General features: G+C 37.1%; 1 protein-coding gene across 2 annotated transcripts in view; it reads left to right on the top strand.

Moving 5' to 3' along the window:
• The first annotated feature begins 451 nt into the window (after positions 1-451).
• riox1 (ribosomal oxygenase 1) overlaps positions 452-26,051 on the top strand; it is a 35,665-nt gene continuing 10,065 nt past the window's right edge. The window contains exons 1-9 of one of the 2 annotated variants that reach the window (XM_088625104.1): positions 452-604; positions 2,688-2,954; positions 3,326-3,471; positions 3,743-3,842; positions 4,433-4,546; positions 9,523-9,629; positions 10,131-10,238; positions 23,407-23,441; positions 24,364-24,542. In XM_088625104.1, the coding sequence (XP_088481230.1) occupies positions 533-604; positions 2,688-2,954; positions 3,326-3,471; positions 3,743-3,842; positions 4,433-4,546; positions 9,523-9,629; positions 10,131-10,238; positions 23,407-23,441; positions 24,364-24,542 (1,128 nt within the window). In that variant the 5' untranslated portion in view covers positions 452-532. Of the gene's footprint in view, positions 609-2,687; positions 2,955-3,325; positions 3,472-3,742; positions 3,843-4,432; positions 4,547-9,522; positions 9,630-10,130; positions 10,239-23,406; positions 23,442-24,363; positions 24,543-26,051 lie in introns of both variants that reach the window. The other variant, XM_088625105.1, reaches the window with a different exon arrangement.

Raw genomic sequence — 26,051 nt, 5'->3', positions numbered from 1 at the left:
CCCACAAAGTAGGCTGCCGCGGCACAATTGTACATTATTTGTACATTATAAGAGGTGACGTCACTTTGCACTATGTTCGATGTACCGAACATAGTTACATACACAGTACAGTATATATTGTATGTCAAGTACATATATATTTGACGTATATGTGTGAGATTTCAATATTTGTGATTTTGAGTTTAGGATTAGCCCCTAATGCGTGAGGAGTTTTGGTTATACAGTACAGTAGGTTTTGCAATCCAGTACTGACCACGAGCCTTGCTAAATCCCACTTGATTAAACATTGATGTATCCACTGGAATATATAATAGTAGTAACAACTATACGGTTCAGCGCTTTGTAAGCAGATCTCTGAAACTAATATTGTATTCCTTTCATAATATTGTAATATTGTGTACAGAACACAAACGCACCAGATAACATTTCACACCAGACACCATTTAATGTAACACCAGTTCGTCCTCCACTGACAGTGACGTAGCGTTACAGGAAGAAGATTTCGCCTGCAGGCTTTTTGATATTTTTAGTTATGGAGAAACCACGTGTGTCAGCCTTTGCAGTTTATCGTACTGTAAGTACAGAGACTGCGTCGAAGAAACGGGTATGTGATATATTTTATTCCACGGCTTAAAAGATAAAAATATTTTTAAGTATACGTTTTTCTAGGTTGTTGCTGCAACAAAGTAGTGATTTCCGGAAGCATGCTTTCTGAACTTTAATCGAACTTCGTTATTTTCAGTGGGTGTTTTTAGAAAATTTTGTAAACAGTGTTGTTAAATTTAAGAATGTCAGTTTTGCCTTTGCAAAATGAGTAACTTCTTCCAGATCCTTTCAGAACATATTTGGTTTGCAGTAATGCAGTTGTCCCCCCCCAAAAAAAGAAATACGTGACTTCAAAAGCTCTTTGTCCGCTATTTATATTGTTCTGCATTTGCCGACTGAAAGTGCAAAGAAAAAAATATAAACAGAGCTTCCGCATATACGCTACGAACTGCTGTATTTATACATTATAAATTATGTGCATTAAATATAATATTTATGAAAAGTGAATTTATTTTTTCTTCGATGCTCGATTCAGAGCAGTCTAAGTCAGACATGTGAAAAAGAGGTAGGAGTCTATAATGGAAAACATCTAAAACTCGGGCACGTCTTCCTAACAGTATAGTGATCATAATGCAACCATTCACTATTGCCACAACACGTGATGTCCAGCAGTTAAAATTTACAGTACAAATGAATGTGTTTAAATGCCTTTGGAGAAATGATTGCACTGTTTGCTCTGTTACTATATTTTTGTTGCCTTTATATTCCCCATCTTATCAAAATGAGGACATTGATGCGTCTCCTAAATCCCTTTCATAAACTGCTGCTTCAAGATCCGTATCTTCCGTCTTGAAATTGTGTGCATTTTTGCTACCTTAAAGTAATACGTTTACCCTTGTTTACAAAGGGTGTCACAAACACTGTATAAGCAATAAAGGAGATAAAAGAAATCAATAAATTATTCAAAACTGCATTGCAACCTGACAAAGTTATATAGGACACTGAAAAGCCACACATTTACTTTTACATAGGCACTTGTGTAGGAAAAAAATGTTGAGGTTGCCTTTTTGCAGAAAGCATATTTCTGGCCATGGAAGAGTTTTGGAAAAAGATACAGTTAATCTTCTGAATTTATACAGTGTCATACAGTGACAGGTTTGTACCTAGATATGAGACTTTGTTTATAGATTAATGGCAAATTCTCACACCAAAAAATACATCTTCACCTGTTTTCTAATACTATTTATATACAGATTTTGCTCTTTGTGACATGTGAATGCAACATACTGGGGGAATGCAAATACTGCAACATTTGCCCAAGCACATATTGAGCTCTGTGATCATGGGTTTGAACCTGGGTCATGTCACTACCAAAAAAAAAAAGTACCAAAAAAGTGGAATTCGACAACCAGAGCTCTTTTAGTGACCTCTGTGGCCTCCATGGCACTTGCAGGCATGGAAGCAAGGAATTTGCTTCTCCTTCATTGGGTGCTGAAAATCTGTTACGGGGCTGTGTATGGCTTAATGCTGTGTGGGTCAGAGGAAGCTGCTTACATTTGCCCTTTCTCCCCTGTGAACAGTCCTGGGGTATATAATAACTGCAAACTAAGATGTGAAAAACACTCAAAGCTGTTCCAAATTTAGTAGGTATAAGAGGGCTTTTGTGACCGTCAGACTTTCTTTCTTCTATAGAACATTCAATTTATGGGTGGTATTTTCAGACATCAAAATATAACTTTGATTTAGAATTTGAGTCAGAATTTATCACCATCTCTTCCTTTTCTATTTACAAAGGTGGCATTTTCTGATTGATACCTGTTTAAGTAGGGAGTCTGGGTTGACGGCCATCTTCATCACTTCTGCCACTTCCCAGTGTAATAGGCACACCTTGTGAAAATTTTTTTAGGCATCTTAAGGTCTCCTCTCATTCTTGCCTTTCATACGATCTTATTATCAAGCTTTTTCTTATGGGTGGTGCACCATACATGTGCTCATGTGTTTTGGCTTTTATGACAATGTTATAAAATAGTAGGTAACCAATGGGCATTATAAAACAGGATAGTCAGGCTGTGGATTATTCCATAGTTTGAAAAGTTTAGCTGCTCTAGAGCTCACTTTCCTTTAATGGTCTGTGTTTTCAGGTCAAAGAAAAGAAGAAAGAAAATGGAATCCATCGTTTTAAAAAGAGCAAGCAATCAAAGGGGAAGCAGAGCAGCTTGAACTTAAATGGAAGGCTTTTGAAGGAATGTTTGATCAGACCAGGGCTTGTACAGTACAAAGCAAAGTTTGGAAATCATGGAGAAGCCAAGCAAGAGTGTACCAGTGGCATTCAGCAGAGGTCAGAAGGCTGCATGGAAGGGGAGAGTTTGAAGATAGCTAAGGATAAGCAGGCTGTAGTGTCTGAACAAGTGAGTACTAAGTTGTTGGCCACGTACTGCAAAAAGCCATGTTAGATTGAATAATTGTTTGTTATAGTGGAAAGTGGGGCTGCAAAAATATTGCGCCCAACCCTTTTCCCATTTCCTCCTATCCCTGAAGCATGGATTATTTCTTTCCCATTCTTGCATGGAGAGCATAATCTTTGTATCCACTTTCTCCTACCTATGCCAAAGATTTGGAACACAAACTTGGTATACGTTTGTAGCCTTGAATCTTGGGTATATGTTCCAAGACTTTACTGACATCTGTCTTGCCTCTGCTGTGGATTTCACCCCCATCCCAGTGGAAAGCTTTAATGAACCATGAACTGCTATGCGAATATCTTTTTTGGTGTTTTTAGATGGAATGTACAAACCAGAGGACTTTGGTGGGCCCTTTGCTTGAGACTTTATTGGCAGAACTGGGAAAGATTCGTAACAGCAGGGAGAGAGCTGGCAAACTCTTTGAGTGGCTTGTGCATCCCATTTCACCTAAAAAATTCTTCAGGTACACAGTCGTTTGAACAGTGACTTCTGTTGTTTTAGTTCACACTAAAATCATTACAGTATTTTCCATGAAACAGGTGCAGTAATAATAATAATAAGAAGAAGAAGTATAAGAATAATAATGTGTATGTGGGCATAATGCTTTAGATAAGCCCTTAAATATCTGGCTATACATGTTTTTTGTCAGGCATCCATTAGTACATCATATTGAGCATCTGTAAATCCCACTGTGTCCCATTACTTATGACATTATTTATTTTTCTTTGCCTTAGCGAAATCTGGGAAAAGAAGCCAGCAGTAATCAGGAGACACAACCCAGACTATTATAAGGGATTGTTTTCTACACTAGAGTTTGACAGGATTTTGAGAGATGTAAGTTGTTAACTATAAATATTTACTACTGAATGATGAGTCTTTTTGAATCTTATTAAATAGGACCAAGCAAAAAAACTTTGATTTACTGGTTGGCCAAATAAATATGTTCAAAGCAGTATTAGATGGTTATTTTTTGTGTTAGCACTACCTATCACAATCACTGTTGTTCTTGTGTAGTAGACATTATAGTATTTATTTAACAATGAAGTCTGTACCGGGTTTCTGGCAAACTCAGTAATTCTGTAAAATTTGAAGTTGTTTAAATAATTTATTCCATATATTCGTACTATAAATACGCATTCATACTCTTTGATTAGTTTATTTTAAATTTATTTTAAATCGTACCACTTGCTTGAATGATGAAATGATCATTAAAAGTAAGGGGGTGTGGTATCAGAAGAATTGTTTACTGACCTTTATGTCTGAGGGCTATGGCATGATATCATTTATAATACTTCATTTATAATACTTCATATGTTTTTAAAGATTTAAAATGTTGCGGAATCTGCAGTGAGTTAATTTAGAAGTGTTGGCTATGTATCATATTAATGTGAGTGAACATTTTTTCATTATTTGTGGTTGAGCAGGATAATGTCCAGTTTGGTGAGAACCTAGATGTCACAAGCTACAGAAATGGAAAAAGAGAGACCCACAATCCACAAGGGAGGGCACTGCCTTTCGCTGTTTGGGACTTCTACAAGGTATAGACTTTGATTCTTTTTATATATGCTTTATTTTTATATATGCATAATTTCATAACTGGGAAATAAAACCTTATCAGCAAAATTTACTCACATTATTATCACACTCATCTTCAGGCTGCATTTGCATAAGGTAATTTTGCCATTTGGGGTTGTAGTTTTGACTGTGACAGCATTCTGTTTGCATTTTAATGCCCATTGTGTAAGAAAATCTTGAGCTGGTCACAGAGAGCTTTGTATTCTGTCTTTCAGTTCTGTAAATCAGCAATATTTACTTCTGGTTCTGGATGGCTGCAGTACCATAATCCAAACTGACATTATAGACAAATTAAGTGAACAGTTGATTCAAATAAAATCATTAGGAGTCCAAAGTGGAATAAAAAAACAGAAAATATGGTGGCCGTCCAGGACCAAGAATGCACTTCATTGATTTAAATAATCTTAAACACAGATTATTGTTGTTATGTATTTGATTTACTGAAAATGCTGTTTTAACTGTTTGAAGACTATAAAGACTTCTCACACATAAGGAATTTTAACAGAGAAGCTAACAGTTGAGGTTTGCAGCCCTGCAGTTGTTTTCTTGATGCCTGTAACCCTCTTCCCAAATCTGAAATGTCATGCTTTTGAAACTAGAAAAATAGTTTTATTTACTATAATATAGGCCTATTAAAGTGCCTCTCTATGAACCATTCTAAGTGCTAATCATCTAACATTATGAACCAGTGTGGGAGATCCTTGCTTGTTGCAGCAAAGCTCACATACATAACTTCACATATTAATAATAATAATAATAATAAGGAAATCCTACAGAAAATGTTTAGAATGGTGGATACGAACTAACACTATGCCTTCATACAGATCTGGGATGAAGAGGTAGTGATTTATCTGAATTTCAAAAATGTCATGACTGTGACAATGAAGATAATAATTCCTTACACTTATGTAGCTCTTTTCTGAACTTTCCACTCAAAGCACTTTACAGGTAATGGGGACTCCACCACCACCAATGTGCAGCATCCACCTGGATAATGTGACAGCAGCCGTAGTGCACACAGTACCCTCACCATAAATCAGCTATCAGTGAGGAGGAGAACAGAGTGATGAAGCCAATTCATAGATAGGGATTATTAGGAAGCCGTGATTGGTAAAAGCCAGTGCTTGGGTAATCCCCTACCCTTTTTCAGAAATGCCCTGGGATTTTTAATGACCACAGAGAGTCAGGACCTCGGTTTTAAGTCTCATCCAAATGATGGTGCCTTTTTACAGTATAGTGTCCCCATCACTATACTGGGGCATTAGGATCCAAAAAAACTGTAGGCTGAGCGCCCCATTCTGGCCCCACTAACACCAGCGACCTTAGTTTTTCCAGAGGTCTCCCATCTAGGTACTGACCAGGCACACACCTGCTTAGCTTCAGTGGCTTATTAGTTGTGAGTTGCAGGGTGATATGGCTGCTGGACAAATAACTTCAAACCTTTACATAAATAACTCCAAACTCTGTTTGAAACTAATGTCATCATGTTTTCTGGCTTTATTTTCATTTTTAACACAAAACAATAAATCAAAACAAATCTCAATAATTACATTTTCTTTAAATAATAAAAACAATAAAGCTTCAAAGCATATGGCTTCTATCACTGCTCCACTACTCTGACAACTAAACTGATTACTTCTATAAACTTGTTCCCCAGGTTCTTTCTTTATTTTTTTTCTGTTCTTCACCACATATATTAGCTCATTGGTGTTGAGATTCTCACAAGCTGCCTTGATGTAGCAGATCTGCTCTTTATAATGAATATGTTGTCCTGTTTTACAGCTGCAATAAATTATTCATTGCTAAATTAAAACTTCCATGTGAAAATTTAGTTCTGTTACCTTACAATTACTGAAAATCAGGTAAGTGCCACCTCTGAGGCTCTGACATGAGGTAGCACTACTTTTTTCTTAGCTTCATATAGCTGATCTGCTTCACAATATGTTACAGTATGTTACAACGTAACTACTGTACTGTATAAATGAGCTACCACAGATATTGTCCAGTGTGATTTGCTAGCTATTTTTGGAAAACATTGAAAATGTAAATTCCATTTTTAACACTTATTTTGTTTTTCTTTACTATAATGTTAAAAATGAGGGGTTAAGAAAATGGTAAAAATCAGAAATTGACCAAGCAGTTTAGTCAATAAGTAAAATAATTATTAATCACTCCCAACTTGTAAGTGATTTCTCTAGAACAGTGGTTCTCAAACTTTGTGGACCAAGTACCACCCCTGATCAAACCAAAGCATCCAAGTACCACCTACAAGTCATCTTCTCATAGGAACCCCAGAAATTCTCATTGACGAACATGAGCGCGCGTGAGCGCACACACTCACATACACTAATAATAAATATTATAATAAACTTTATTTGATATAGCACCTTTAAATGTGGCTTCTCAAAGCGCTTTACAGAAAGAAACAGGAACAACAACAATAAAAAATAAACAATAAAAAAGCACAATTTCAGTGAGAAGGGTGAGCCTGTTTAGTTGAGCAAAGCAGATGTGAATTCATTTTTGAGCCTTGATACAATTCACAACAGAGTCTTAACAGATTTTAAATCGTCAGGCATTTTCTTGACGGCAAAGGTCTTGCGGTGGATGTTGCAATGCGTCCATTCATTTCATTCATATTCGTGGAACTACACTGCTGTGTCGGCTTGATAATGCTCTAGCACTGTCTGTACAAACTCAGACGCATTTTATTCAGTCGATGCCATTCTCTTCGATAAATTCATTCAGAAGCTGAAATATGTGCTCTCCTGTAGTTCCTGTTGGTAGCGGCTTATAGAACAGAAAGCTTGCATTTTCCCCCGTTTCCGTTTCAGGAGTCCGTTTCAGAAGTTAAAAGACGTTTTTATTTCATGCACATGGGAGCGAAACACAGAGACACTCCTTGTATTTTTCTCAAATTAACCTAGAACAGTTCTTAAATATTTTTCTGTCACATATCACGCTTTCCTGTGCTCACAAGATTGCCAGCGTTTGTAGTACACATTTCTATGCATTCCTGTGTTTACAACATTGGCATTGTTCGAAAATCACGCACAATCTCCTACCTCCCTATTTGCTGGAGATTAAAAAAAAAACTTTTTTAGAAAAACTTTTTTAAATACAATTAGTCACGCATTCTTATACAGTGGTATAGAATTACATTGTAGATCTTGTTTCCACTCAAGTGTTAGCATGTGATAATCGTAGTACGTAGGCTGTGTATTCGACACATATTAAAATAGAAAATATGAAAACCCATCCCAATTTTTCAGTGCACACAACAAAGTTCCAGGATCATATGGCGTACCAGCTGGCGGTGGTACGCGAATCATAGTTTGTGAACCACTGCTCTAGAATATACCGAGAGGCTGTTATAATTAGAGGCACATTAATTCTTTATTCTGTGGCACAACCTTGGTGAAAAAAGTAATAATCCGGGCACACTAGGTTAAACAAATATTATTATTATTATTATTATTTGTTTAATTGTTGATGATGGCAATACAAACACTATAATACACACAACAAAACATACCACACACAAGTTATTCAATGTATTTACAGACAAGGCATTTCATAGGCCTAACATTCTAATCACTCCAAAAAAAAACAGACTTCTACTAAGATTAAACTTTAAATTAATGCAAGTAAAAGATAAGCTGCATTCTATATAAATGCAATACAACCTTCAGTTAAATCTCTCTTTCTGCACCCCGGATGCCACAAAATAAATGGGAGCCTGTCCCCCTATCCTATCCTAAGCAGGAAAGACATCACTGAAGTTTCTTTTATCCAGGTCCCTAAAACCACAGTATAGCAAACTCTCTCTAGCAAGGTTAATTACTTAGCTAGTCAGGTTTGTTTGAATAATCATGAAGTAGGGGCTCTCGCCTGGTGCAAGCTTCAAGTTCCAACTCCTCCAGACTCCTCTTCACTCTGCCAGGTATCACAAACTTTAAACTGTAAGAGACACTTCCTAGTCACATAAAACTGTAACAATATATACAGGCTGATCACATGCAAGCTGCCTAGCTTACCTGAATTAACATTAGGTAGGCCAAGATTAGTGCTAATCAGGGTCTGTGAAACTACTGCATAGGGTCCAATTTAGTTTCTTTAATTCACATATTCTCATCCATGACTGAAAAGTCAATATCAGCCCGCACTATCTGGTCTGTTTATGCCCAGATGCCTACATAGACTTTAAGATCAAATTAAACTATTGCAGTGGTAATAGAGCACAAAATGCAGTCTGGAGTACAAGTCTGTTTTTCAAGGTTTGTGTTTTGGCAGAACACTCTTGCAATCTTACTGAAGAAGTTCTTTATATTCACAAAGCTTTTAATAGAGCTTTCTGGATAATGAATGGAGAAGGTTCCTTGTTGCAAAATAAATTGGTCTTGGCAGCTGCCCCATACTTATCATGGAAAAAAATGCCTACAGTTCTGTAATGTCTGTGAAATCATGCCTGTAGTGCCTTTGGCCTCTTGTGCTAGTATTATATTTGCCTATCACGTTTCTTAAAAGCACACCCTTTTTGGTGTTGATGTCTAACCTGGCCACTTGTTTTTTAAGCTATTTTAATCAGCTTTATTTCAAACCCAAGGCACACATAATGTAATGGCAGGACAAGATCAAGTGTTTTACTATTAAGCATTCTTTAATCAAAGGTGATTGAAATTTTTTTAATGTATTTATACTTAAATTACATGGGCCTCTTGAGACTAAGACATTTTTTTTGAAGATGTGCTTGACAAGTGCATTAATTAATAAAGATGAAACCTGAAGGTAATGGCTTCTATTTTAAAATATTATACAAAGTAATTAACTTGCAATATTTTTGTGCACTTACGGTATATTATGTGTCAATAAATAAAAAGAGTCCAGTTAATCTAGGATTTAACAGGATTGCTGCAGTTCTGTTCTTCTCTTGTTACAGAATGGCTGCTCTCTGCGCATGTTGAACCCACAGGCCTTTTCTGCCACCTTGTGGAATGTGCTGTCCATTCTCCAGGAACAGTTTGGGAGCATGGCTGGAGCCAATGTGTATGTGTGAAACTCGCTTAAGTACAGTAAGAATACTTTGATTTTAAAAATGGCCATATCTACAGGCGTTCATTGGAGGTTCAAAAGAGTTCCAAAGTGTCCTGAAAAACATGCAATACAGGGAAAAAAGCAATGGTCTGTTAATGTATGCAGTACTATAACAGCTAGTGAAAGAAGTTGATGCCTGTATTGTAATGCTATCTTACTGAAACAACTTATACCAACTCAATTATAATATTATGAGAGGGTCTTCTGCACAGCAGTATCTATGGCAGCTGGGACAAATGTGATTTGTCAGTGGGTTGCAGGACTGCAGTGCACTTGTACATCTTTATAGATTTGTAAAGATTATTACATGCTTGTAAATTTATTTAAACAACTGCATATACAAATTCCTTTTTATGCATGGTATGAGTCTAATTGGAAATGACCAATGTGATCATTATTGTTTTGCTTTGGTAATGCGTATTTTCCCATCCGTGCTTGTATTTATATGTGTAGATACTTGACTCCTGCGGGCACCCAGGGATTTGCCCCTCACTATGATGACATTGAGGCCTTTGTGGTTCAGCTAGAAGGGAAGAAGCACTGGAGGGTTTATAATCCAAGGTGAGAGAGGCCACACACAACTTTTTAGTTAAAAGAATGCCATGAAGTCGTGTCTGGATTCCCAAGTGGCTTTCTGCAGACTTTCCGACCCTGCAGACCCTGAGGCAATGATCAAAAACATTTTTGCATGCAAATCTGTACTGTGTGAGCAGAGGTTTTCTGTGGGTATTACAATTAATGTATTTGTTTTAGAATTGAGTCTCTTAAGGGCTAGTTATTGCAGTTTTTTGCTTGGCATAACAAATTGGGGAAAAAAATATAGATCTTTGAGACAGATTGGCAAATGGCATGTTATGGATGATGAGCATATTTAATGAGTTGTTACTGATTTTCTGCTTGAGACAGACTTCTTCAAATCAATATGCATAACACTGAAGATGTTATAATGGATTTTTTAAAACTTTTTCCTCATCTGGTTTACTGAGTGATCAGTAAATACATGTATTAACTGAAGACAGTCCTTAGGTACAGCTATCAAAGCTTTTCTAGAGGAGTTTTCCATCACAGAATCTATTTAAATATTTTCTCTTATGCAGTGCATTTTCACATTAAATGCTTCAGCAAACCCCTGTAAAATAATATGTAATATTTTAATTATTTTAACACAATGTCTCTAATTTTGTTTGTAAGAAATAATAGGGTGGTTTATAAAGGTAATAGTCTCTTGTGTCATCAGAAACACCCTTTATGTTTCAGTCCTCGAAGAGCTGGCAGAATTGTTGGTGATTTTGGAACTCACATGTACTTTCTTCTTCCTGTCTAGAGGATAAGTGGGGGGTATCCAACCTCTTTCCTGATAATAAGCTGATATTCCTGGACCAGCCACTCTCCTTTTATATTACTATTTTGTTGTCTTGTTTGGGCACCTTTCACTGAGGTCTCTGCTTAATACTACTTCATCTACCAATGGAAGAGGTACATCATATTTGGATGATTATAGTTGACACCAATTTTCCATTTTTGATTCACTGCAGTTGACATTTCTAGTCAACTCTTATGTCCAGGCCTGCCTTATCAGACCTACTATTTTTGGATACGTTTATAAAAAAGATAAACTACCCTCTAATCAGAATTGGGGATCTTCAGACTGCATTGTCACTTAAGCCAACTGTCTGTGTGCCCACATTTTTAACCGATGTTACCTAAATGTTACTGATAAATGACAGTCATACTCCATTTTGAAATAGCTAGTATACCCACTGGCACACAGCAGTACATTTAATAATATAACATATATAATACAAATTTTAACACATATAATTTCATATATGTTATATATATAAATATATAGTTATATTTATATATAACTATAATAAATATAAATTAGTTGCTTTATTTAAAGATATTTGACATTATATTGAAGCATTTTTAGCATGAGTATATTAATGAGTTTTTTATCTTGAAAGCTTCACAGAAATTGTGATTTCAGTATTACTGTAATGATATTGAAGTCACAGTACAAAAAGTCATGAAAATTGCATCTTTATATCTAAACATTGGATGGCATTGTTTCACATATTATTTCCATAGCCATTAACTATAATTACTTGTTAATTTTGTTACATACTGTACCTTCTCCTTATGCTTTTGGGTACATCCAAGTTTGTAATTAGTTTTTTGTTTTCACCATAAATTTTAATTTGAGATTAATTTTTGGAAAAAATTAACAAGGGCTTTAAATTAATAAAATCTCTATCCATTGTATCACTAATACATGCGTTGATTTGTAATAATGTAGGTTAATAATTACAAACTCAGATAAATTGGTTTCTTTACTCGAGAGTCTTTCATTGAGAATTTTAAAACATAATCCATAAAGGGTTTGTTTAATTAAAGGTGAACTGCAATGCAATTTTATATTTCTGGGATAGAAAGAATCAGCATTGATGAGTGCATTTCGAATCACTATAAAAGTAAAATGTACATAGTAACCTGTAAAACCTCCGATTTACATCACAAAATAGATTAAACTTTCAGGTATGCTCCACACCATATTCTGCGTTTTAGAATGAGGCAACAAAACTTTTGGTGACGCAATGCAGCATTATTAAATCTAAAGAAACACTCTTGTGAATACATCTCTTTTAATCCAATAAAAATAGTGCTCTCGATTTTGAGACAGATTTGCCGACAAATACTACTTGTTAACTCTGCATGCAGACCATTTTCGAACATACTGTATCTGTGGTGAAATGTCTACTGCACAACCTGTATTTGTCAGCAGCCATATCACCCTGCAACTCATAACTGGCAACCCACTGAAGCTAAGTAGGTGTGAGCCTGGTCAGTACCCTAACCCTAACCCTAACCCTAACCTGGATGGGAGACCTCCTGGGAAAAACTAAGGTTGCTGCTGGAAGAGGTGTAAGTGGGGCCAGCAGGGGGCGCTCACCCTGCAGTCCATGTGGGTCCTAATGCCCCAGTATAGTGACGGGGACACGGGGAAAACCGAGGTCATTAAAAATCCCAGGGCGTTTCTCGAAAAGAGTAAGGGTGTAACCCCGGCGTCCTGGCCAAATTTCCCATTGGCCCTTACCAATCATGGCCTCCTAATAATCCCCCTCTATGAATTGGCTTAATTACTCTGCTCTCCTCCCCACTGATATCTGATGTGTGGTGAGCGTTCTGGCACACTATGGCTGCCGTCGCATCATCCGGGTGGATGCTGCACATTGGTGGTGCTGGAGGGGAGTCCCCATTACCTGTAAAGCGCTTTGAGTGGAGTGTCCAGAAAAGCGCTATATAAGTGTAAGCAATTATTATTATTCAATCGTACATCTCATTAAATTAGTCATGACAGTGACTAGTGAGCAGGAAGGGGCCACATCACAATTTCACAATTTTGTGCTTAATTTATTTTGTTACCGAGATTGAATACTGTAACTGGTCTGTGAAATTGGGACTGCAGTTCCCTTTTAAAGATGCTTTATGTGACAAAACCTTTAATAGTTCCTGTTGAAATATAATATAATTGCTATAAATGGCACAGATAGATAAACCATCTTTGATGATTTTTAAAAGATGACTTACTAACGTACTAACAGTAATAAAACAGCCCAGTTACTTTAAACCACTACCACAATATTTCAACATACAGGTTCAGATCTAAGTAGATGACTTAGAACATAAGAATGGTTCGCCATGAGAGAAGGCTCATTTGAAGTTGTGTTCATCTGCATCTTAAAGTATACCAGAGTATGAGCCTTAACTGCTGTTCTCTTTAAAAACTACAATAAGTAAAAAACTCTACTTTTCCGAAAAAGATTAACCAGCATCACTCAGAAGCAGTCTACTCCTGCTGTTACCATGGGCTCCATTTGCAACCATGTTAACCATAGTTACACCCATATCTCTTTTTACAAATGTAATTTGTTCCCAGAGACCCTTTTGTATAGAAGCCTTATTCATAAATAGAAAATAACTATTTCCATTATTTGTCATGGGGAAAAATTATGATATGTTCCTGATCCCAAAAACTCCCTGATGCTTTTGGCTTTCTTAGTCACCTTCTGTTTGTAAAGGATGCTTAAGTTGATTTGATTATTCCCGATTATTTTGCCACTTATATTTATTAATTTACCCAGCCTATTACAGTTACAGGTACTTATGTTGGCAAACCAACAAGTGAAGCAGTATGTCAAGACACTTTCAATAAATGATTTGTAGAAATAGAAAGAATAGTTTTATCCACCTTAAAGAGTTTTCTAAGAAAGAAGAGTCTGTTGGCCTTTTTTATAGATCGTGTCACAACATTTGTCCCATTTTAGGTTATTGTCAATGACCAGTCCCAAGTACTTATAGTCGTCGACAATTTCAACAGGCTGACTATCAATTATAGTGGGTTGAGGGGGTGTGGTATTTTTCCTAAAATCAATAACCAGTACCTTTGTTTTTGAAACATTGAACTTTAGGGACAACTCGTTGCACCAGTTAGTAAAATCATTTAGAATGGGCCCATGATGGTATTCTGTGTTCTTTAATTACGCTGGGCAAACGTTCCGAGGTCAAATTCTTCCAGCACGGGGGTACCTTTAAAGCGGAGACGACGGCAGCGAAATTTTTTGGCGCGCCTTCTCTTTAAAGCCCTGGCCAAATATGAAGACAGTACGTACAGTTATAATTCAAACGGAATTAAAAACTACACATGCCAGTTACCATGGTGGTGCTTGTGATCATTGCGTTTAACCAACGAAACAGGGTGAAAAATCAGTCACATGACTTTGGGGCAGAGTTTCGAAAGCTTAACCTATCGGCAACAAAGTGAAATTTACACGATAGGCTACCTCAAACTGTCAGTTACAGGACTGTGTATGTCGCTTAAGCCACTCCTATTTGGCATTTTAGTTATGGAGGCAAGAAGACGCCCCCCCCGCCTCTCTCTGGGTGCCTGATTTGCCGCCATCTTTAACTTTTCCGTGTCCAAATCGCAGTAGCTACGCGTACGAAATAAAGTTCATCCCAGCTACAAAACATATATTTTTGTGGTAAGAGGGAGCAAAACATCAGTATTTACTGCTATTAATTACTATACGATTTCTAGTTGAAATCTGAGCCTAAATATAAAGTTAAAATCTCGACAAAGCAGTGTAGGAAATACAGAGAAAATAAATCCTTTCTGACATCTAAAATCAGTTTCGATCAAGGTCTCTAAAATGAACAAGAAAAAGAGGATTTTCGGAGGGCAGTTACGCTGTGTTTATATAGAATAAGTGATTTATGAGCAACAAGAAACAGCACTCTCTCTGCCTGTCATAGACGTTAAGGAAAGGGTGAATGAAGTCATGTCAAGTACAATAATTCGGTGATCAATAATAACAGTTGTAGGATAAGAAACAAAAGATAGAGAAAAGTTAAAACTCAAATTCATTCTACAAATTAAGGCAAATGAAAATTCAGGACGTTAAAGTGCTAGAGGTGTAAAAAATACAAAAATGCACATGAGCAAAAAGTTTTGAAAATGGAGCAGGTGTTGCTTTGAAATAAGCAAACAGAAAAAAAGGTATGACTATAGTGCAGAAGAGGGATGCAGGAACAGTTGCTTGGATATACAAAAAAATCACAAAAAGGTGTATGTTACAAAAGAACATGCAAACATGTTCATCATGTGCATGAACATGTACATCAATTTCCCTTCGCGATCAATAAAGTCTTATCTATAAACATGAAACAGAGTGAGGAATCAGAAAATTAGCATGCATAAAAAACAGCAATTCTGCCAGTGAGCCCTAAATGAATTAATAGCAACCATGGTTTCATGGAGGGCTTCTCAGATAGTTGGGCATTCAGGTAGATTGCCAGGTGAAAGGATTTGTAAACATGTTTTGTTAGAGCAAGTCAGTTTTTTCCGCAACACATAAAATACATTTTTCCAAGAAAGTTTAGCCTTTGTCACTATCATGAAACCACTAAATAAAGACATAAATATAGAAATCTTAAGATTTTTTTATTCAATGTTGGTAGCAGGATGAACTGTCAGGTTGAGCTAAGTGCATATTTTGTCGCAGAGTTGCTGCAAGATGTTAACAGTGAAAAAAGGTATTTAGAAATGAGTTTTTTCTAAATACCTTTTAGAAAAAGAAGAAAATTTCAAGAATAATTATAAATCTAGCAGGATAGAGAAAGCACAGAAAACAGGCAGTTAGATTGATCAGAATAGTATGAAAAGCCATTTAGCAAAGAGAGAACGAGAAGAGTGACAAACTAGTATACAGTACTTTAGATCTTTTTTTCTGAACCAGGGAAAATCTGATCATGTTTCTCTATAACAATAATCAAAATTTTTATTTTATATATCACCTTTAAAAGTGGCATCTCAAAGCAATACAGTAGATGTAAAAACAGATAAAAGGACCACAGATTACAAAGTAAATACATATAAGAAAGACAAGCAGTTAGAGGTGCTACCAAAATTAGAAAATGAAGCAGATACAGACACTAAGTCTTCTGAAAAGAAAGGTTCTGAGGTTAGATTTAAATGCACTCAGGGCACGTGACTGATATCACTGGGAATACAAATTGAGAGCTCTGGGGTGCAGCTAGAGAAGACCCTGTCACCCACAGAATGTAGATGTTCTTGAGGACAGCTAGAAGACCAGAGTCAGACGGACAAAGGTGGGGAGTGGACAGATAATAAGCCATATACAGTAGGTACTGAATGAGGATGAGGATTTTGAAGTTGACTCGAAACCTGATAGGAAGCCAGTGCAAGGACTTGAAAACAGGTGTAATGCATCCCTGATAGGATTCTCGCTGTCATATTCTGAACATATTGAAGATTGTTCAGTGTGGATTTAATTTCCCCAGTGAAAAGGATGTGCATTTATTAATTCTAAAAAAAAAAAGCCTTTCTTGATTTCTCTAGCTCTTAGTTTATCTAGTTCCCTTTAAAATAAACTATTATTCCACAATGCAGAGTATTACATGGCCAGTATTTACACTTGATATTTGTGATTTAAAGAAATTAACACAAGCAGCTTTTGGAGATTTAAGTGTTGGCTGAGTTATTGCAGGATAAAAGACTAGAGATGGTGGTAAGAAGAAGATAATTTTGGGAAAGCTGAGGAATACACTGATAACAAGAACACTTCCTAATGGGGTTAGGCATACTTTTGATGAAGATGATGAAGTTAACAGACTGTATGTTTACATAGATACTGAAATGAGGATTGTATTTTAGATTTTGTGCAGTTACTAGCATTGAAGTGTGTGTTGGATGCACATGAATTGAAGGAATGGGCAAACAAAGCTGATGCGGATCCACAGAGCCAGCATATTAAGATGTTTATAATTAGAGGCAATTTGTTTAAATAACTAGGTATGGATACTGATGTGCAAGAGAGGTGGAAAGGCTGTTTCCTTAAGCCAGCACTATAAAATATTTTATTCTCAGTGAGATGCTGCCATTTCATAGTGGGTTTCTAACACTGTGTATAGTTCCATCCACATCGTGCCTTTACTTCCATCCATTTCTAATCTCTTTATCCAGTACAGAGGATTTGGAGCCTATCCCAGTAAGCAACGGACACAAGGCAGAATACACCCTGGATATAGCGCCAGTCCATCACAGGACAGACAGACACAAACACACACACACCAGGGCCAGTTTTCCCATAAACCAGTTAACTTACCAGTATGTTTTGGAGTGCGAGAGGGAGTCAAATCACACAAATGGAGAAAAACCATGTAACCCAGAGAGAACATGCAAACACCACACACACAGGATGGCAGGAATTGAACCTAGGACCCCAGTGCTGCAAGATAGTAATGCTAACCACTTCGCCACCATTATAAATGGATGGATATCTTAGTTATCTTTCTAGTTCACAGGTTTGCATGCATAATTTAATTTTGAAAGCCACTGAGACATCAGGTACTACTGTTGTATTTATGAAAAAGAAACAAAACAAAAAGCATACTAACAACTGTGCCATCCTACTCCTTAGTTAATACATTTTATTATTCCTAAACAGTTAACATTGTTGCAAAATATTTTGAATTATATTTAACCCTATTTTTCCTTTGGTTTTGTCTTTAACTTATTATATGATTGTCAGATTTAATGTGTATTTGAACAATGAAAATATATTTTTACAAGATGCGGGGGAAAGTGCAACAACTTATTACAGTGCTAAATTTAATATTATTGATTGCTAATAGTTTATGCTACACCTTACTTTCTTAATTAGATGTATTTAAAACAGTGAACTAAGTGTAACATACCATTCAGAAATACTATCGAGAATAGTTTTGTGGTGTTTGTATGGATGAAATGTTTCTAAAATGTATAACGTAACAAAATTAAAGACGATTAAAATCTGTAATCTTTCCACTTGTAATGTCATTAGACAGAACAACAAGTTTCTGCTTTGTCTAAGGATGGTATCAAAAAGTAGTCTAAGTGGTGAGAAAGCTGTGCTTAATGATAATTAAGCGACTTAAAAGTAAAAAGAGATGCTTCATATTGATTGATTAATTTTAAAAACTAAGTTATAAATGCAGACGAGATTGCTGCCATAAGTGCTCCAGGCAGCAGAACGTTCGTTCTGTACTGCTGAGCTCCGCGCCTCCTCCCTCTCTCGGTGCCGCGCCCCTCTCTGACGGAGCGCAGTGGGCGGTACGCTATTTTCAGAGCCTCTGATTGGGGAAAAAAAGACCTGCTGATCAGTTTCACACAACAGGAAGAGAGAAGAATGGGATTTTTTCTCTTCGAAACGTGTGTTGTCTTTATGAAATTCGTGTATTTTAAACGTTTAATTAAGAAGTAAAAACCTTACAGTGTACACAAAGATTCTGAGCTGATCACGAGGAAGAAAAATCACCCATTTTTCGCGCAAAACTCTCGAAACCTGTTTTTATAGGTTTTAAAGTCGTGCAATGTCTAAGTTAAGCCAGAACACATCATTATATCTCATTTTTTATTTCTTTTATAAAAAAATTAAAAATCGTTTGCCCAGCCTACTTTAATAAACTGACCACAGCTGTGTCATGAGCAAACTTAATAAGGTCTATATCTGTGTGTTTGCTTATGCAATCATTGGTGTACAAAATGTACAGCAGAGGGTAGAGCAGAAGTATAGCCTGTTAGTTAGGAAGTCCAGCACCCACCTTATCAAGTTCTCATTCAGATTGAAGTGCTTTGAGAGTTTCTGTGCAAGCAACAACGTTGTATTGAAAGCAGAGGAGAAGTCAGCAAATAAAATCCTTACAAAGGTCCCTGGTTGGTCCAGATGTTGATAGACCAGATTTAACAATGTATTGCATCGTCTACTCCTCTCGTTTCCATGTATGCAAACCGCAGGGGGTCGATGAGGGCTTGTGTGATCTTTGTGATGTGTTGCTTCACTATTCTCTCAAGAGTTTTCATTGGGAGAGATGTGATGGCTACGGGCCTGTAGCTGTTAAGGCCACAAGGCTTGGCAGTTTTAGGTATAGGAATAATGATAGATTTCTTCCACAGAGAGGGAATGATCTGTGAGTTTAAGGACATCTGGAAGAGAAAACTAAAAATATTACAAAGCTGATCTGCACAAGATTGTAGGACCCTACCACCCACATTGTCTGGACCTGCACTTTTCTTAATATTGATTTTCCTAAAAAGTCTACATACTTCTGCGTTGTCAATATTAAAGAAAACCACTCCAGATACAGGGTGAAAAGCACTATGAGCTAAGGTGGTTGTAGAATTTAACTCAAAGCAGGTATAAAACACATTCAGATCATTGGCCAGCTGTTGTCCATCCATACCATTTAACAGAGTTATAGTGCTGCCACTACTCTTCTGAGGGATATTGGCCATGCTTTTAATGCCCTGCCATGCCATCCTGGTGTCACCTGTTGTCATAGTGTTTTCTATTTTTACCTTGTACTGATCTCCCCTTTCACCTGGGTGCTGGGTGTCCTCTTGAGAAAAAGCTTGTTTCTTTTTTAGGAGGACATGATTAAGGCTTTTTGTTACCCAGGGTTTGTTATTGGGAAAAGCCTTGGTTTTGGTAAGGATGGTAGAGTCGACGCAGAAAGAAATATAATCTGATACAGAGTCCTGGCCTTTTATTGTTCTGGTCTCCGGTTTGATCCTCTTGAACAGCGCCTGGTAGATCGGCCTGAGAAGCACAGTGTTGTGGTTGGAGTTGCCCAGTGGAGGTCTTGTGGGGGACGAGTAGGCATTAGGGACTGTCCCATAACAACGATCGATTATTTTATTCAACCGCGTGGGGCAGGTCACGTATTGGTAATACGTTGAAAGACTGTTATTTAGTGTGCAGCTGTTAAAGTCTCCTAAAATAAATTTAGGAGCATCTGGGGATATAGTGTCCAGTTTCTGGGTAGCATCGAAAATTATATTGGAAGCCTCTACCGCAGTGGTTCTCAAACTGTGGTACGCGTACCGGCAGTGGTACATGGAGTGCCGCCAGGTGGTACGTCAAATGACCCTGGAACTGTCGTGTGCGCTGAAAAATAGGGACAGGTTTTCATATTTTGTATTTTAATACGTGTTGAATATGCAGCCTACGTACTACGATACAGTGCGCGCTAATACTTCAGTGGACACAAGAGATACTCTGTAATTCTATACCACTCTATAGGAATGCATGCTACGGATGCAAGTGACCAATTGTATTAAAAAAAAGCTACTGTATCTCCAGCAAATAGGGAGAAAGGAGAATGTGCGTGATTTTGGAACAATGCCAACATTGTAAACACAGGAATGCATAGAAATACGTGCTACGAACGTAGGTAATCTTGTGAGCACACGAAAGCGTGATAACATAAAAATATTTAAGAACTGTTCTAATTTGAGAAAAATACACCGAGCGTCTCTGTGTTTCGCTCCCATGCGCATGAAATAAAAACTTTAAATACATACGGAAATAAAAACGGAAACGCGGAAATATGCAAGCTTGCGGATTGCTAAAGCAGGTAAGCTACACTATTTTTGAAGAACCTTATTTACCGTTGGCAAAAGAGCTGACACGTATTATGTGTAGATAAAAGGCTGCTAAACAGCTCGACCTGCTGCCCCCCTCCCCCTGAAAGACACAGTCATTGAATGAAGGATTATATCAAAAGTACACTGATAGAGCGCGTTAAGATGAGCAGATGCTTTTCACCGCAATTAGATGAGTCTGTAGTCGATTTGGCCAATTTGCTCGTTTACATTAGTTTGAGGGTATGTCCCATGAAGACTTTCTGTTCTGTAAACCGCTACCAACAGGAACTACAGGAGAGCACATATTTCAGCCTCTGAATGAATTTATCGAAGAGAATGGCCTCGACTGGATAAAATGCATCTGAGTTTGTACAGACGGTGCTAGAGGAATGACAAGCCGACATAACGGTGTAGTTTCACGAATTAGAGAGGTTGCTCTAGAAATTAATGTACGCATTACAACATCCACCGCGAGACCTTTGCCGTCAAGAAAATGCCTGACGATTTAATATCTGTTAGACTCTGTTGTGTATTGTATCAAGGGTCGAAAAATTAATTCACATCTGCTTTGCTCAACTAAACAGGCTCACCCCTCTCACTGAAATGGTGCTTTTCTATTAGTTGTCGTTAATGTTGTTTTTCTGTAAAACACTTTGAGAAGCCACCTTTAAAGGCGCTATATCAAATAAAGTTTATTATTATAATATTTATTATATGTATGTGTGAGTGTGTGCACGCGCGCTCATGTTGGTCATTGAGAATTTCTGGGGTTCCTATGAGATGATGACTTGTAGGTGGTACTTGGATGCTTTGGTTGGATTAGGGGTGGTACTTGGTCCAAAAAGTTTGAGAACCACTGCTCTACCGCATTTGCTTTAGGGTGGATATAGACCAGGTAATAAAAAGCTGCGGAAATTCTCGAGGGAGATAGAAGTGGAACAGAGAAACACTGAGCAGTTCAATGTCAGGCGTGCACACACTCTCACAGACAGTGATGTTCTCACGCCTGCGGTTGTTTATCATCAAGCAGACCCTTCCGCCGTAATATTTACCTGTGCTTTCAGGATCTCTGTCCAGCCGGTGTAGAGAAAACCCCTCGGGCTTCACAACATCGTCTTCCACGGTCTCATCCAGCCAAGTTTCCTTAAAAGCTAGAATAGAGGCATCCCGAAACTTGTGCAGGAACTGCACGCTAGCATGCAGTTCATCTAGGTTGCTCCTCAGTGAGTGCACGTTTGACAGAATGATGGTGGGCAATGGGAGCTTTTTCCTCCTCCGCCAGAGCCTCTGTCGCAGTCCTCTCCTCCTCCAGTGCTTGCGCTTAGTTTTCTGATTAAAGTTAGTGTTTTTTGTAGAACACAGAATGTCTTGCGGAAGATTGGCAAACAATGTGTCCGAGGATTGGAAATCTTTGTAACTTAAAGTTAAAAGGAATTCTTGGCTATATTTCAATGATGCCAGCATCACATGCGCCCCAGCCATGGACAGGTAGAGCCAGGTAATCTGTAGAAAACAGCACCAGCAAAGCAAATACCTTGATGAGTTTCATCATATTGCTCCTGATCATCCAGAACATAAATGGTTGTCGGTGACAAAAGATGTAAGTAATAAAACATAGAAACATGAAAATAAAATAAGAAAAAAAAAAGTAGCACATAAAAATTAAAACTAATAAAATGCTAAAAAGTCAGGAAAAGCAGGAGAGGACAAAGACGCCAGTCGCTACAGAGCAGCGCCCATTTCATGACCTCTTCTGAGAGCATCCCAAGGTTAATTCAGATCGCTGAGTCTTACACTTGTGGATAACTGGGCTCAAGGAACCTCACTTTTCATTCAAATATGCTAGGCCCTTTCAGGAAGTAGCAGGGAAGACCCTCTACTTGGTTATTCCTGTTTGGCCGGAACCGCTCTGCTGCCTTCATTAACTTACAAGCAGGCTGTCATGGCAGTGACCAAGGCTGCAACTCATTGTGTGTCTTCCCTGAACCTCCATGTCTCTGTCTCAGTCTAGGATCCGTCTATACTGGTTATACCACCCACCCCTACTTGGAAGAGTAAACTGAACCTCTATAAACCTTGATAGTAACCATTGTAAAGTTTACCTTGGTATATATATGTATGTTGTGGGTTAATTATTGTCAGTCAGCAGTACAGAAACCCACCATATACAGTAAGATCACTTTAAGAGCACAGAAAGAAAAACAAAAAGAATAGAGAAAAGAGAGGAACTGGAAGTTACTCATGATCATCCAAACAAAACCTGAACCTTGCTAGGGAGAGCTTGCTGTTTTGTTTTTAGGGAACTTGGGTTTTCTAGGTAAAAGATACCTCGGTTAGAAATGTCTTTCCTACTTGTGGGTGCATTTCTAGAATACCGAGAAAGGCTCCCATTTATTTTGTAGCATCTGGGGTGCAGAGAGAGATATTTAACTGCAGGTTGCATTGCATTTAATTTGAAAACAGCTTATCTATTATTTGGCCTCTGTAGGCATTAAGAGTTGGTAAAGTACCTTGCTCAAGGTAAAACAGCAGTGTCTGAGCCCAGTTATGAGGCCAGAGACCCAGCCACTTTGCTACTCTACTTGGCAGCATCCAAGATGGGGACTTTCAAAAATATGACCCTGATCTTTTTTAAAGAAAATCTGAGATTGTGAAGCATGGGACTGCTGAAGTATTAGTCCAGCTGTGAATGAATGATACATAAGTGAAAATCTCATATCCAAATTTTCTCTCTTTTTACAGGACTGAAAATGAAGTCCTTCCTCAAGTCTCCAGCCGTAAGTATGAATTTAAGAAAATTTTAAGAATGTTATTTTGTATAAAAGGTTTATAAAAGCATCTTTATAGTTTCCTTTTATGTGATGGGGGTCATGAGGAGATAATGTAAAGATTCTGATTTATCTGCAGAAGAATGTGATGAATTCAGTCATACACTGTAGCTTGGACTAAGAAACATCTACTCTGTGAGCTTGTTAACCTGATGTGTGTGCAGTTACCATTATACTGTTCGGAACTCAGTCTACCAAAGATTAAGATTTTATTTTTTGTAGAATTATTGTAGAATCTGTAAAAGATGTGGCAATGCTTGTCCATTAATGGATATATCCATACAAGAAATATGACATGTAAGTAAAAGCTGTAGTTGTTTTGTGATACACATGAATCTACTGAGCATTGCCCTTTTCTTGTGCAAATTCATTATTCTTTTTAGAACTGGATATAAGAACACACAAGTACACTTTGAAACATGATGGCTTTCTTGACAAAGTTAATTTCAAAATATTGTTGTGGCTTATTGTTGTACAGCTTCAAATTTTCGATGGCATCCTAACAAATTTGGTTCAGATGTCATTCAAGGTTCAGATGGTTCAGATGTCATTCCAAGGACGATTGTCCAATTAAATAAAATGTAATCTATCCCTATGGTTTTTAACCGTGGAGTCAGAGTCCCAATTATGAGGTTCTCAGAAACAGTTATGAAGGATAGAAAAAAATAAGAATAATTTCTGTACTTTGTTCACCTTGAAAACAAAAGCTGCAGTACAGAAAATGTTGAAAAATGCTATATATTATGACTATAATGGCGTAGTTTCCATATATAATCAAAATTTACTTTTTATTGTGAATTATTTAAATTATTTAATCTGAATTGTAATTACTGTGAGAAATCTCAATACTTATGACTGTTTTTCTTTTAAGCCAACTTTAGTCAGAATGAAATTGGTAAGCCAATCTTGGAAGTGGTGCTAGAGGCAGGGGACTTGCTCTATTTCCCCCGAGGGTTCATTCATCAAGGGGACTGCCTGCCCAGTGCTCACTCCCTCCATATCACTATATCCTCCTACCAGAGAAGCAGCTGGGGAGACCTCATGGAGAAGGCAAGTTTACTTTTCCTTCTGTCCATTTTCAGTAACTACTGCATCCATGTTTATTGTTCTGGAAACTATACCCTGGCAGGCTCCGGAACTACACTGCAGGATGTCATCCTGCATTAGCAGTCCATTGCAGAGCACATTCATGCTTGCATATAGTGGGCAGATGTCAGTTTACCTAGAGTACATCCCTTAGGGTGGTGGAAGGAAATTGGACCAGTAAGACATCATGCAAACATCATGTTGGAGATGTCCCAGAACTAGGTAAAAAACAGGGTCAAGTGTTCTAAGGCAGTTTTCAGTTTGAAAGACAATTTTAACTTCATTATAAAATACATTCCATGTTTAACTGATCTTTTTCGTCCTATTGTCAAGTCAGTTCTTTTTCTTTTTTTCTTTTTTATTTTTTATTTTATACTTTTAGGTACTTTTAGGCAATTTAGGTACTGAGTGTGGGAGATCTTAACTATGGAGGTGATTACAGCAAATTGTAATTTATTGAGACAAATTTCTAACTAGCAATGTTTATTCAGGCTGATTTTTTGTTTATTTCTTGTTTGTTTTTGTTTAAGCTATCTGCATCATATCTGTGTTCATTAACATCAAAAACAATTTAAAAAGTATGAAGTAGTTTTGCAATGTTGCTTTAAAAATCTGCTTTTACCCTTTTTTGTTTTAAACTTATAATAAACTTTAGCACATGTAGTGGTTGCCTGATGTTGAAAGTGTAAAATTAATTGAAACAAAGGTGTTCCAAAAAACTTTGTTTTGAAAAGACATAGTTATTCTGTTAACACCTCAATTAAGTGGATTTACCCCTAAAGTGGCTTCTGAGCTGGCTTAGTTGTTCAGATTAATCATAATTAATAATGGTGTCTTAGGTCTTAAGAAACCACAGCAGTAAATACATTTTTAAAGGGGAGGTAGATAACCAAAATAGTGGCCCTAGATGTATGTAATCATGATCTTTTACTTGACATGGGAATCCTGAACCACCCAGTCAGTCTTCATGAAACATTGGATTTAGATGTGTTCTCCTAATGCTGTTTCAATTTTTGTTCATGTAATATATCAAAGGCTATAACTGTAGGGTTATAACATTTGCACATGTTGGGTGTTTAAAACACTTGTGAAAGCTGAAGTTCACAAATAACCCCACAGTATATTATAATTTAATATTTATTCTTTTGAATGTTATTTACATTTTTAAAATTTATTTTTTTTCCCAATAAGGCATTAACTAAAAAAGGTGGCAAAAGCCATTAAACGTAACACTTTCAATTATATGTCATTACACTTTTGTTATAAAGGATAAAAATAAATGTAATTTAAAGGAATGCTCTTCCTCCACAACTTTGAATTAATAAGGGAGGAGTTATCAACTGATCACGTGGCCGCAGAAGTGCTTCCCGAAAAGTTGAAGAAGCTTGTCAACGAGAAGGGATATAGACTAAAGCATGTCTTCAACAGAGATAAAACAGACTCATGGTGGAAAAAATATATCTTTCAGACATT

The sequence above is a fragment of the Lepisosteus platostomus genome, chromosome 3 (assembly GCF_059453375.1).
Source record: "Lepisosteus platostomus isolate fLepPlt1 chromosome 3, fLepPlt1.hap1, whole genome shotgun sequence".
In the NCBI taxonomy this organism is placed as follows: domain Eukaryota; kingdom Metazoa; phylum Chordata; class Actinopteri; order Semionotiformes; family Lepisosteidae; genus Lepisosteus; species Lepisosteus platostomus.
Note: the sequence above shows the minus strand (reverse complement) of the source record. Positions and strands in the feature narration are given on the sequence as shown.